The sequence below is a fragment of the Balearica regulorum genome, chromosome 12, assembly GCF_011004875.1.
Source record: "Balearica regulorum gibbericeps isolate bBalReg1 chromosome 12, bBalReg1.pri, whole genome shotgun sequence".
NCBI classification, from domain to species: Eukaryota; Metazoa; Chordata; class Aves; order Gruiformes; family Gruidae; genus Balearica; species Balearica regulorum.
The window spans coordinates 4,216,289-4,230,728 of NC_046195.1; the positions used below are offsets into that span (position 1 = coordinate 4,216,289).

The 14,440-nt window shown below is 37.8% G+C and overlaps 1 protein-coding gene across 5 annotated transcripts in view; it reads left to right on the forward strand.

Moving 5' to 3' along the window:
- The first annotated feature begins 1 nt into the window (after position 1).
- Positions 2-14,440, forward strand: part of CIB2 (calcium and integrin binding family member 2) — a 48,049-nt gene continuing 33,610 nt past the window's right edge. The window contains exons 1-3 of one of the 5 annotated variants that reach the window (XM_075765100.1): positions 2-221; positions 1,983-2,094; positions 2,996-3,064. In XM_075765100.1, the coding sequence (XP_075621215.1) occupies positions 3,038-3,064 (27 nt within the window). In that variant the 5' untranslated portion in view covers positions 2-221; positions 1,983-2,094; positions 2,996-3,037. Of the gene's footprint in view, positions 222-1,982; positions 2,095-2,995; positions 3,065-3,896; positions 4,131-5,909; positions 5,976-14,440 lie in introns of those variants that run through there. The other 4 variants (XM_075765101.1, XM_075765103.1, XM_075765102.1 and 1 more) reach the window with 4 other exon arrangements.

The following is a 14,440-nucleotide window of genomic DNA, read 5'->3' on the forward strand; positions in this document are numbered from 1 at the left end:
CGCCCGCGCCGCGCTGAGGTACTGAGGGGAGCGCCCGGCAGCTGTGTGCCGCCGGCTCCGCCAGACCCCGCCGGCTGCCCCGGGCGACCCGGCGGAGGTGCTGCCGGAGAGCCATCGCCCTCAGCGGTGCGTGAGGTGCTGTGGTGGAGTCAGCCCGGTGCCGCCGGAGGACGGAGTCTGGCGGAGAGCCGCAGGGAGCCCCGGGTGTGGTGTCTGAGGAGGTACCGTTACGGCATCTACGTGGCGACGACCAAAAGCAGTTTTCCAAGTAGCCTCCTGTTTTGAAGCATTTGATACTTTTATAAAATCTTAGCTTCTAGATTTGGGTCGCTTACTGGAAAAAAAGACTTGGAATTAAAAAAAAAAAAGAGAGTGGCAGGTATCTGTTGCAGCAGAGGAAAACTCATGTGCTTTAAAGTGTCAAAAAACAAAGCTGCTGAAATAGGGGCAGTTTAAAATTGGTATTTGCCTTGATTTTTGAGGTACCTGTCTTATTATTTTAAAAAATGTTTATGATACTGTGTGTCACTTCTAGGAGTCTGCTTAGATTGTGGCTGTGGGAGGCCTCAAGCTGTGGAGTGGCCCCTCCTGAGCAGTGTACAGCAAGGGAGACAGCACTGCAGTTAAAATGATAAGAACTGAGGCAAATATCTCAAAGTCCCGGCTAAAGCAGTTAAGAAATAATTATTGTTCTCTATGCTTGGCGGTGGTAAGGTGGCTTGGGATGTTCTTGAGAGTAAAGCATTGAGCTAGAACTAAGGCAGGTGGAGCTCAGACCTTTGGGAATGACTACTTCATCTGACTTGTAAAAGATTTTCCTATCTGTGAAATAGTGATAATACTTCCACTTTGTGTTTGATCTGCTTAGACAAACAGTGATGCAGACACTCTCTCTTATCATATGGCAGGCCGCTGTCCAAATAACAGCGTGGCCATTGCTTGCAATTTTGTTCAGTCACTTTATGTCAACTCTTGTCAAATCAAAAAATTAGTTATAGGGAAAAAAATGAGACACTCAGCTTTGATTTAAAATCAAGACCCAATTTCTAAATTCAGTGGTTGCAAAGAGTGATATAAAATGAGTCTAATATATCCTGAAAGTTTAAGCTCAAAAGACAATTTAAAAGAAAACAAAAACTACCTTTGGTTTGTTAGACTTTTCTGGCAACATGAAGATTTGCGTTCTGTCTCAGTATAATTTGGTGCCAGTTTTTGGTGATGGAGTTATCAAAATATTTGCAGCCTTTCCATTTACTTACTTCTGTCCTGTATGTGCTTGAAAACTCAGGACCAAGACTGTGTGTTTGGTTTGCTCTGAACTGCTATTTTCACTCATTTTAAGTTTGCAATAAGTATTAAATAAGAGGCAAGTTGTGAGGGTGAAGCATATTGCAGCGTTAACGTTATGTAGCTCTGTAGCAATTTTCATTTAAGGGACTGACAAGCATTTTAATTATTTTATCTCCACATCACCTGTTGTAGGTGAACATTATTATTCCTCATTTACCTGTGAGCAAACAGAATTGTGAATAGGGTTCAAGTAAATAAAAAAAAAGCCCCCAAGACTGGGGATGATTTTCCACAGCTTCAATGGAGGATAGAACTTTTCTCATGTAATCATTGCAAGTAGTGATCATTGTTGCTTTCAGTAGAAGGGAGCCTTAACTTAACATACAGAAAATAGCAACAGAATAAACGTACAGGCAGCCCTTCTAGATCAGAACTGTTCTTTTTGCTAACAGAGTGAATCTTTATGAAAGAGCTAATCCGCAAGGAAACATCTGTGCGGGACAGCAATTGTTTGACTATTTGGTGTAATGGGCATGAGATCTTGCAGGTTCTTTTTTTCCCCAAATAAAAGGATAACTTTTGATTATGTCTACATATGAAAACTCAAAGTTGTAGTAAATCTACCTGAGCAGTGAAGGCAGTAGGTTTGCAACTTGATTGTTAAAACTCTGTGTGGATCTTCTCGTTAACAGGTAAAGTGATCTCTGGTCATAGTATCTTCATCTTCCTTTGATGAGGAATAAGAGCTTTCATACTTAAACCACAGTCAAATTATCACTGCATAATTTACAGAGGCAATTTAAGGTAGTATGACCTGTGTGTTGGAGGTTATTAAAGTTACACCCCTACTACTAAAGCAAAGCAAAGTCACCTGGTGTAGCAGCCATGGCTAGCAACAGTTCAGAGCTGGAGACTTGGCACTGAAAGCGATCAGGAGTGCTAGCATGATTTGTCCTGCTCCTCGAGTTCTGGCTGTGGAAATGTGTCCGTGCAGCTGGGGTCAGACTGCAGCCTTAGGTGAGTGTTAAGCTGTTGCAGCTGACAGCAATCTTGCTATGAAATATTAAATCTGGTGTACATGGTTGACAGTATATTTTCTGCTCCATGAACTAAACTTTTAAAGCAGATGAACAGTGGCTACTTAACCACGTTCTCTGGTATAATGGACAGTGCAATGGCAAGACTATTGCACATATACTGTCCTCAGTAAACGTTATTTGCAACTGATTACAAGATATATGCTATGTGCTGCTAATAGCTTAAAATCGCTTGGTTTGGCAAACAGTTTAGAGAAATTGAAATACAGTTAAGTGTGATGAAAGGCTAGTACTGATAACATTAAGGTCAGATCTTGCTGTGCACATAGATAAGTATTGATTTGTTGCAGTAACTTATGTTGGGAATAAGTATTGCTTAACACACTGGCAAATTAAACAAACCTTTGATAAATACAAACAGATAGAAGTGAAAAAGAGCAGACTGGAAAGTTATCTGATCTTTGATACATACAAACAGATAGGAGGAGTCAAAAAGAGTTTGTGCGTTATATTGTCTTTAAATTTTACCCAGTTAGTATAGCACGATAATTATGCATGCTTGAGAAGAACTAGCTAGTATAGTGGAACCCTCAACGAGCAGTGTTTGAATCCTCTTTTTAAAAATCTGTGCATTTTAATTTTCTTTAATAATCAAAAATATTTTTCAGAGTAAGGAAAGAAGAATTGAAGAAACAGTTTATTTTCTGCCCATGCAGTCAGTGGGTGCTGTTCCCTTGGTAAGTTGAGTTTTTCTTTTAAAGCAAGAACTTCTAACTCTTTTAAAGCAATCAACTCTTTTAGCCATGCCAGTTTTCCTACATAATTTCCCTACATTATCATGAAACCAAAGCATATTTCTAATATGCAAGAGAAAAGTGGAGAGGGCAGAGTGGAAAGCCAGGCCCAAAAGCATAGACCCCAGAATCTCTAGCTCTGGCCTACTTTGTAACCTCAAGTAAGTCTTATCTAGCTGGTGCTTTCCATTTAGCCCTTCTGCTTCTTATTGTTATTATTTTGAATCTAAAGATAGACCTCTTGATAGTTGTGTCATCTAGGATACAGTGGGACCAAAAAGCCAGGAATATAAAAGCAAGTAAAAATGAAGAAATGAGATGTCAGTCTTTTCACTGTAGTAATACTGCTAGGTATACAGAATCACCAGATTAAAAGATACGGAGCCTAATGCACCCCTGGTGTCAATTCACTTCTCTATAATGACATTAAAGATAATTTGGCCATTTATATTTAATCTGATTTGCATAGACAGGCAGCTTGAATTAGGTGGCTGTGAAAGGAGTGCTATTTCATGCAAATCACTTGACTATTGGTCTGGTCTGAGTGAGAACAGCTGCTAGCTCTGGTTTTTCAGTAGGACCAGATCACAGATGTAAAACATGCTTAATTATGTGCATAACCACTAAAGCCAATGGTGAAGCTCATTCAGAGCTGAGGATGGGTAAGAAGTTTCGGAACTGTGAAAGTTCTTAATCTCAAGGGGCCCTTACGGATTGTTATTTTCTGATTATTTTTTTTTTAAAGTGTGTTAAAAGAGCACTTTTAGTAAATAGAAATACTGTATTTTGCAGGTTTGGGGTTTTTTTCTTCTTTACACTCTGACTTGCTTGTGGAGGATCTTTTTGAACATAACAAGAATCCAATGCCACTGTACCTTGGGGAAAAGATTAAAAAAAACCCCCACAACACTAGTGGTTAGAAAAACAGAGGTCAGGTTGGCCAAGTAACAAACAGCTGATTCAGCTGTCTGATATATGAATAGACACTTGCTGCACTCTTGATCTGATGGTAGGTCATTCAGAGTTTGTATTGTCCTTACTACCATAGCTTCTTCCTTCTTATTTTGAAACTGTGCTGCAATATGTTCTATTGGTAGTATCCATTTATTTCACTGTTAAAATTCTGATGCTTGCTTATTGCCAACAAGCCTTGTTGAATGCATTCTCATCTCAAGCCACTTATTTTATATATATGGTAATACCTTGTGATTTTGTACCACAGGGCAGTGCTGGTTTGCAGTTAATCAAATCCGTGTTTCTAAATGTTATGATCTGAATAAATTGTCTCTTAGAACAGTCTACAGTTCATAGAATGTTTTTGCTGTATATCCAATACACATTATAGGATATCTTTACTATGTGTATAATACATTTGCTTTCAATATTGTTGTTAAATGTTTGTTCTTTGTTATATGCCAAGGCAAACTGAACTCCTATTATCCAATGCTGTTATCAGGTCAGGATCATTAGAAACAGTAGGAAAAACTAATAAAACCCACGTGTTTTTATTAAACATGCTAAGTTACTGAGGAAATAATGACCATTGGCAGAGCTGTAGGTAAAGAAGGTAGGAATTTTATTGAATATTCATAAACCCTCTCCCGTTCCTCTGTGCACAAATGAGAAGTGAGCAGTCCAAAGAAACTTAACTCATAACAGCTCTTTCCTCCCTGTTTCCATCCTTGTCACTCAGCCAGCCTTCTTTCTACTGTTGTTATAAGAGCTTATCCTTCTGCAGATGTTAGATAATATAGATGTGAGTTTATTCATTTTGTCTGTGTGCATCTCTTACATGCTCTTTTATTTCTTTGATTTTTTTTTTAATATTCCCAGAAATGTATAAATATGATTGTTATTACTTTAAAATACACTGTGAGCCCTCTAGTGGTACTTTCTACCTTTGCTTTAGGCTGTGGTAACGTTTTTCTTTCCAGCTGTGCTTGCTTGAGCTGAAGGAGTCAGATTGTCTGTTTAAATGACTTTAATCTTACTGATTTTATTTATTTATTTAATGTGATAAGGAATACTTGCATTCACTGGTATACCTGGCAGTTTGGCAGCTCTGGTAGTGAACTCTCATCCTTCATAGCTGGGGCTGGATATAGCCACAGTGCAGACATAAACATTTACAGTGGAGCTCCCCGTGGCACCTGGTGATATTGTGGGGACACTCTGGATGCTCTGAGCCTCTGTCCAGCTGTATTTAACATGGGCAGCGTGGTAACGGTCAGATCCAAGCACTGACTAGGATGTACTTTTATCTATGAGGAGACCAGCTGCAGAAACGTTTACTCCACTAATCCATTTTCCTAGCTACTAGATTTGCTCTGTGTGTAATACGACTGCGCTACCGAGCGCCATCGGGTGACGCAAAGCTGCTCTAAAACATGAAGGTGCCGAGCAGGAGCGCCCTGAAGTCGCAGAGTGAACAGGGGAGTGAGACACTGAGGCAGTAGAGAGCTGATTTCTTCTAGTACTGGCTACTCGGTTTTTATGTTATAAAAGCTCTGCATGCCTCTTAGAAAAGCATCTGAAAAAGGGGGAGAATGGCATCGCTGTTTCTGAGGGTCACCTGCCTGTGATTTTAACGCTTTCCTGCCTGGCACACTCAAGCCTTTGCAAAGATTTCCTGATACTACATCCTTCCTCACTGGACAGGTGCAATCAAAACCAGTTCAATGCAGGCTTTGGGATTTTTTCAGCACATTCACAGAGTATACGTGCTCTAAATGCCTACAATACAGAGGAATCCAGCTACTGCTAATGGGATGCATTTGCATAGAGGAAGAATTCCTCATTTAAAATGGGTAATAAGCAAACGATATTTACTGATGAACAGCTAGATGCCTACCAGGTAAGATATCTTAGTTTGCATTACGGGAAGGAAAAGAGTAATCTTCATATGTTTGTGATTTGGGGTTTTTTTTGGGGGGGAGTGTGTTTTCAAATATAAATGAAAACTTCATTTCTAGCCTGCATCCATAGATTCTACTGTTTCCTTTCAGCAATTGTAATAGTATTCTAAGGCTGGGGTGTTGAATATACTCAGTTTAATTCCCTTGTCTGTGTACAGGGAAAGGAGTCAAATCCTCAATGTCCGGACTAGGAAGCAGGATAAAGACTATGACTAGCTTGACAATGTTTTTAGTAGAATCTTTCTATTGAGTGTTTTGTAGAAAAGAAAGTGTAGCAATAACCTCTTTTTCCTCTCCGTGATGCCTTTGCTGACAATAGGGGGGAAAGGACAAAAAAAAAAACCCCAAACAAAAAACCTTGTCTAATTTCACCTCTCCAAAGGATAAGTTGTGGAAATATGCTTAGTGTAATTCCAGAATGGATATCCTTAGGCTTGCATCCATCCACTCCTGGATGGCAGTTTCTTACCTTAAAAGAAGTAGTATGCATTTTATGTCCAAGGATAGCTTATTGGTACTTCTTTATTTACTTCGCATTGCATCAACTGAATTTTTAGTAGGGCAAAAAAATAATAATTCGTAGTTTTCAGTCATGTTTCAGCACACTGCAAATCTTGCTGAAATTGATTGCAGGAACCTATTTGCACACTGGGCATCCTGAACAAGTTTCTGAAAATACAGTGAGGCAGTCTATCAAATAGAATTGTGCTGAAGGAGGAGGCGGCTGACTACTTATTATGAGATGCAGACAGGGCTGGCTGCGTTGCTCTGTTCTCTTACAGAAAGCAATAAACATACAATTTACAGTGCAGGAAATTAAGATTTAGTTTATCTTGTGCTAACCAGGTGTTTACACAAAGGTAAATAACTTTTTACCTTCAGAATCTTTATTTCAAGCCCTTGAAGTAGAAACTATGATTTTTAAATACTAATTTTCTTTGGACTTACGGCTAACAGGGACTTTTCACAGGTGTAGATATTGAGCCACAGAGAATCAGGCTAGGGATATATGCTTTAAAATGTTATCCCATGCTGAAAATAAGGCATAAATTAAATGCTCGTACTAAATGCCTAGCCTTTTTCTTGTCATTGTGGGACATGTGAAAATGGAGCTCCTTTACTTTCCACTTTGTCACACATCTCATCATCACCAGCAATCTGTCACTGTAATATATTAGTTTAAGTTAACGGTCTTAGACTTAGTAGTCTAAGATCCAAAGGCTTCTTTACATCCCTGCTGGATAGGCAAGAGGGAAATCACAGATCTGTAAAACACCAGTGTCTGTCTCCCTACTAACATTAAAAGTGAACACAGAACAGAGCCCAACTGCAGTGAAACAAAACAAAATCCAAATGTAATTAATGTTATCTTGACATAAACTGGCAAATGCAAGAGCTGAAATGTCATACCTAATTCACTGCTCCTCATGTAGAAATTACCTTTCTCTAATGGCTTTTGCAGCCCCTGCCTTTCATAATGCTGGGTAATTGATCTCAAAGCCTGGCAGTAGTTGGGCCCAGTGGATTGAGTCAGCCTACGGGATTTCTCTGTTACAGGCGGACTTGTAGTTCATTAGTATAGTGCTAGATGATTTTGTTATGTACGGTAAGTACAATAAAAGAACAAGTTTCAGGACAATAACTGACCTCCAGAGTTTGTCAGGAAGGAGTATTAGCCTCATGCTGTGAACAATCAGATCAAGTCCATATTGTGGTGGTGATTTGCCTCTGATCCGTTAGTTATTGCCTATCTCTAGGATCTTTTAAACATAGAAATCCTGGGCTACTGCTGTAGCCATCCACACAAGAGCTCTTCTCTCTCCGCTGCGGTCTGGGGGCATATGCAGTTGCTGTAATACAAACGGAGCTGTTTGACTTGGAGTTTGCCATCTTATCTGCCTTTTTCTCATTTGTGGAATTCCTTCAGAACAGAAAAGAGGAGAATGGGGTAATGGCTCCATGATTTTTAAAATGAAGGTTTTTCATTTCTTGAACCGGTAGTTGGGTTGCCAGGTCCTCTGAACACTGGAGCAAAGTAAAACACTGTGTACCGGGGTCCACTTTGCAACAGTCTGTTGTGCACATCTGTACCCCAGTGTACAGCTGGGCATCTACATATAAATTGCTTTTAAAATGGATCATTGATTTATCTTTTTTCCAAAACACAACTAGACAACTTCTTGTGAATTTGTATGTCTATGAGTTGATACTGTAGCCCTTACAATAATGCCTAGGGTTACAGTATCCATAGTATCAGTATGGCAGAAGCAAAAGAGTCTACTTAATCCTTTTTGTAACCTTTTTGTATTTTTGTAAAATAGGTTGGGGTTTTTTTTTAACTTACCCACAGTTCCTATTAGAAGACTGTTCAAAACCTCACTCCCCTCATGGTTAGACTTATAATTTCTTTATTTGAATATGTTTCTGGTGATTGTATTATTTGGTTGTAACTAGAACCATTTTTGACTTTAACACAAATTGCTCTGAGCTTATACCACCTAAATAGTACTATAGTAGCGAAATTTTTATGATTTTTTTTAACGTGTTATGTTTTAAGTTAAGTGAGAAGTTCATGTGCTTATAGTATGGCAAAACCATACATGCGTGGCTTTGATTTTCAGGAGTAAAGATTAAGCTGCAGAAAAATAATCTGCTTGAAGAGCTAGTATACATAAATCTCAGATCATTAATATGATATTAAAGAAATAAAATAACCTTAATTGATTTGTCTAAAATTTTGTGAAATGCCCATGTATAAACTTTTACATATAAACTCACATATTGAAGAGTCGCTTTTTAGCAGAACCTTTACATTTAACTGAAATAATTGTAAATCTGGTCACCCACAAGATGACCTCAATGTTTTTACTAGACGAATGTTTTAAGCAGTCTTCATTAAGACTGGTGATGGGTGGCTGGTTGAAACTATTTGTAAAAGAGATGCATAATAGGACTTGATAACATTAAACATCTCAGCTTTTTAAATTTGAAATAGGTAGAGGTGAATTAAAGAAAGACTGGAAAGTTGCAAATCTCCTGACACCTTGTCACCTCACCTGTTATTAAGATAGTTTTCTAGTTGGCAGCTCTTTAAGTTTTCCTAATCTTAGTGAAATGTTTTGGAAATTAGGCTTTTGCAAGCATTGGTTTCCTCATTGAGATTCACCTCTTTTAAAAAGTTAGCCTTGAAAGAAAATTAATTTTACTGGGGGCTTCTGATTCTTAAGGCCCTTAGAGTACTTGACTGTTGGGGGCGGGGGGGAGGTGTTGTGGTGGGTTTTCTTGTTTGTTTGTTTGGTAGGTTTTTATATAAAATGCAGAATCTAACCAAGGTCTGGCTAGGGAAAAGGTACGTATTAATGAACAAGGAACATGTATTTATAGCAGTCAAAGAACATTTTTAAATTAAGCTTTCAAAAGTTGTTTACAGATTTTGGAGGTCAAGTCTTAGGTAAGAAAATGAATGGGAATTTAGAGGTTATTGAGTGATGCTGTATAAAGCATATAGAAGCAATAGAAAATAAAGGTATACAATAAAGCAACATCAGAGCTGTATATTGGCCTCAGTGCACAGCATTTCTCACTAGAAACAATTATATTGAGTAGGAAATGCATAGAAGCTGTGCTTGGAGTATGGACAAACTACTCCACTGTGCAATCAACTTAATTGCCTTTCCTGGGATTACTCAAATAAGTGGTCTGAATTTGATACAAACTTGGTCTGAATTTTTTTTCCTAATAGAACCTAGAGATTATAGAGCACAAATATTTTATCAGATATTACTGGTTTTATTGCAAGCCATTTCTTTTTGTATTTGTTCATTAATGGGATTGTTTACATTATTTAATGCAGCCTCAAAACAAACTCATGTTTATCATGGCTGTCTTCTAGGCAATATTGCAATAAAAGATAGTAATGTGAAATAATGACTTGCTGCTTTTACACAAGAATTTGTCTGTTACAGAGCTAACTTTTTTCCTTTTATTAAAATTCTAGTCAAAGTGGAATTCAATTATATTTCATGAGAATTATGCAAAACCAGATGAGAGAACTTTCATGATGATCTGTCAAGAAATGACATTTATAAAGTGAAACTAGGTCATCAAGCTGTCTTTTGATTTAAAAAGCTGTGCTTGACTTAATAAGGATCTTTGAAAATGTACCCTTTACAAGAATACAAAAAGTGTATTCATCACGGGTTCTCCAGGATCTTCTGTAAAAAGTACTTTTCAGTTTGATAGAGTATTGCTGATAATGTGCAAATTTAAGCAGCATGATAAGGGAAGAAGATTTTTGTGAAATTATCCTTTAGTCAAATTCTGGTTTCATGTTACTATTTGGTACATATGTAGACTGAGCAAAATTATTTGTTGACAGTTTGTTTCTTCCTCAGTCCTTACTAATGTCTGGTTTTACTCCCATGTTACAGTGTAAATATATAAACTGGTTCTTAAAGCTGCAGTTTTTTCCTCCTGAAACTCAGTGGGTGTTCGATTTGTTCTGGCTGTAGTTCTAAAATATATTTGATTACAAATAAATATAGGCTGGATGTTAAAATCTCCATTGATGTTCTGATGCAGCCAGCATTTTTTTAAGAAAAAAGTCCATATACCAATACTATTATTAATGCAGATACTAACTCTGGCAGGATTTTTTTAATGTTTAAATCTGGATTCACTAAAGTACTTGCACAGCTATGTAACTTAAAGGCTGGTGCCAGCCTCATTGACTTCCAGTAACTCTTTATATATTTGCAGTGATAAAAATACATAAATATCTTGCTGACTCAGTCTTGCATGACTCTGTACCAGTCTTAGTTGTATGGCGACTAGAATAAAAGTAGTACATTTGTAAAATGTTACCAGAATAGAGTTAATAATAAATCTTATATGAAAGTTCATTTGCTTCTATCAGCACCTTTTAACTTAAATTTTTGATTACTTCATAGGATGATGTCTTGATGGTGTTTTGATTAAATGTTCTTACACAGATTATGTACTTTTGGCACAGGACAAAACATCATTTGTGATTTGAAAAAGGAAACCTCTGAAATAATTTACTTGAAATATTAACATTAAAACATCAGTGCTTCTCATTTCTTAAAAGCTGCTCAGTAAGATAGCTACATGGATCTAATTTGTCTTGCCTTGAGGATATTGTCAAAATTCCTGTTTTACTTTTAATTGTTTTACTTTATCTGTGTCTTGCTGGCTTTTGTTTGAGATTGTTTTTCTAATTGGTAGTGATTTTGTATTGCTAAGGCTGTTTTATATTATTTCCTTATTTATAAAACTTTCCAATGGAGCTGTTGCAGGATGAGAATAAACCTGCCCTTATGAAACTATACATATAAAAGGCAGGATTGTATTGTCTTAAAGAAGAAATATGCATTTAATGGGTTTAAGAAATAGTATTTCACAGTAGCTTTGCATACTTGATCATTGCTATTCTTTCATTCTGTTGTTCCTTTCTCCAATTTTTCTTTTTTTCTGTAGAGAAGTGTTTTGCTTATCTATGTGAAATGAGTTTTATTTGAAAACTGTGCTTTATGCACAATGATACTTGCTTCTAAAAGTGGTAAGCGCTACTCTTTCATTCAGCGGACTCTGCTGCCATTCATAAACTGCATGCTGTGCTCTGGTATTGGCAATACGTCCATCAGAACAAAGTACATGGGGTCTGATTCTGGAGCCATACCTCATCTTACACTGTGTATGTACGTTTTACATAAAGTATCAACATTCTGAACACAGTTATCTTTAATGCTATTTTTTTGTACTAATCACTAAAAATAAAGCAGAACCAATCGAGGAGTTTGCAGTGAAGTCTTATAGACTAGTGGAAAAGGCAGTGGACCACTATATTTCAGTCAGTTATTCTTTTGTCCTAAACCTGCATTCACTTCACATGGGAAATCAATGAATAAAACTAACAGCCTGTATGTTCTGCTCTTTTCTAAAGTACATTTTAAGAGCAGAGACCATTAACCCTACTTTACAAGCAATGCTGAGTGACTTGCACAAAGTCACACTATCAGCCAAGAGCAAAGCCACCCATGGAACCTAAATGCACCAGCTATCTGACGCTTTTCTCTGCAAAATATTTTAAGAACCAGTTAAGCCACCTAAATGCCAGTTTGAGAACCAAGTCCCATAACACAAGCCAATGATCTCATTGAAATCAATGGGAAATTTTGTGTTTGCTTTATTTTAGTCACTTTGGTAGACATAGGGAAGTCAAGTGGATAATTGCAGATTTGTTTGATACCTTCCCTCCAGAAAAGCAGCCGTGATCCTTTATGTCAGACTTCTAATTAACTTGATTATTAAGAGCACAAGGGCAGACCAAGTGAGACAGTTGATCTTAGAAAAGGAGGACATGTTTTCTCAGGGGCTGGAATAGGTAACCTTTCAAGGCAAAGCCTCTATTCTAAATAACCTGAAACCCACAAGGGGCCTCCTGTTAGCAGAAGTTTTTCAGGCCATTGTATAGCATTAGGAATGAAAGCAATGATTCTCAGGATAGTTTCTTGCCAGAAATCTTGAATTTATAGGAATTATAAAAATTCTGGTAACATTGATTTGTTCGGTATTTAGTTTGTGCTTTTTCTAGCAGGACTCCCAGGGGCTTTAGTGTCCAGACAGGTTGCTTTTTAAGTTCATAATAAACTCAAATATAGTCGACATAATAGCAAATGTGGATATCTCTGGAAGACGCATGTCATCATATGCATAAAGGACAAATGCTTTCCAGGACCCACTTCACGTTTCCTTATGAGGGAGTTAATTTAACGTTAGTTTGCTATTTATTGTCCATCATTGTGTATTTGCTGTATGAAAGTAGTAACCAGAAGAAAATTGGATGATTCACCTCCGTGTGTCTTTGGCCAAAGGTCTTTAATTAAATTGGAATTAAATTGCTGGAGTTCCAGCAACTATAAAATGCAATTATGTTATTTAGACCCTTGTTCCATTGTGACTTTAATCCAACTTGGGGCTAGGCTTTCAAAAAATCCCCAAAAAACCAAAAGGGCAGCTCTGCACCTCTTTCCTGCCATCAGCAGATACTTGTTTTAGCTTCATCTCTTGTACCAGCACTACCAGTGCTATATTCTAAGCCACTAAAAGGAAATGATCCAAGCTCAAAATTAATCCATTTTTGCTAGGTTAGTTTCGAAACATACTAGTTTCTGCGTTCAGAGTTCTCTGATGCAGTTACGCTACTCATCGGTGTGAAGTCCGCGTAAAGGAAGAAGCAGAAATAAAAAGCTGTGAGAAGCGAGAGAAATGGCTGGACTTCCCTTTCAGAGATAGCTTGGAGCCATGCCTTTTACATTTACCATTTGAGAGCAGACAGGCTTCTTAATGGTAAAGCATTTCTTAAGAGGTGTGTTTGATCTTGCTGTGTATGAAAAGTATAGGCCAGGTCACAATTTGTGGTGCTCTGACCCTGAGTAGCTTTAAGATCTCTGCAAGTGGTCTGTGAAACCACTGTAAATTTTTTTGATGCCACTCATCCCTGCGCACAATTCCAGGTAACTGGCAGGCATAATTGGAATACTGCAGTCAGTAACAGTGGTCAGGTGGATACTTGCAGCTACTTTTGTTATCAAAGTTTTCAGTATCAGTCTTTTTTAGATTATATTAGTAAAAATTTTGTTTGATTAAAAAAAAAAAAGGGGCAGACAATAGTGTTTGTCAAAGATGTGAGGTGACTCAGATTAAAAAAAATAAAAATTTTGTGGACCTTCAGCAAAAATGGTTTATGATCTGACCTCTTAATGCGTCTTCCCATGGCCTTTTTGCATGATTTCAGGGAGGTAAAGGGTAACTTTTCTTTTTCATCTTTATCTGCATTTAGCGTATCGATTCCTTGTCAGCTTTCTAGTTAAGTAACAGTGTCTGCTGTTTCCTCAAGCCTGTAGAATTACGGGGTGATTGCTGCTGAAGGCATTACACTTATTTGTGAGATTGCACCTGCCTTTCGTTAGTAAATGAATCATCCCTAAGTGACAGTTTGACCCTAAGTGTTGAATGTGCTGGAATTAATGAAGACTTAACCAGCTGGCTCCTATTTCACATTGTGCAGTTCCAGACAATGTGACATCAGTGTCAGCAGCTCACAAGGTGCTTCCTGTTGTGCCTTGTAACACTATTCTGCTACAGTATATGCTAAAGGAAGAGCTGCTTCTCCTGCTACTTTGTATGGAGGAGAGCAAGCAAACTCAATAATTGATACCGTGCCGGGCTGATAGCATACCTGGATACCTGAGACAAGCTGTTTGACTGCTTCAGCTACCTGTGATCATTTGCTTTCCCCCTCTGTGGAAGAAGCAGGCATGTAGCCCAAACAATTCTCAGCTTAAGAAAGAAATGCTTTTTCACTAGTTGACTGAAGAGCAGG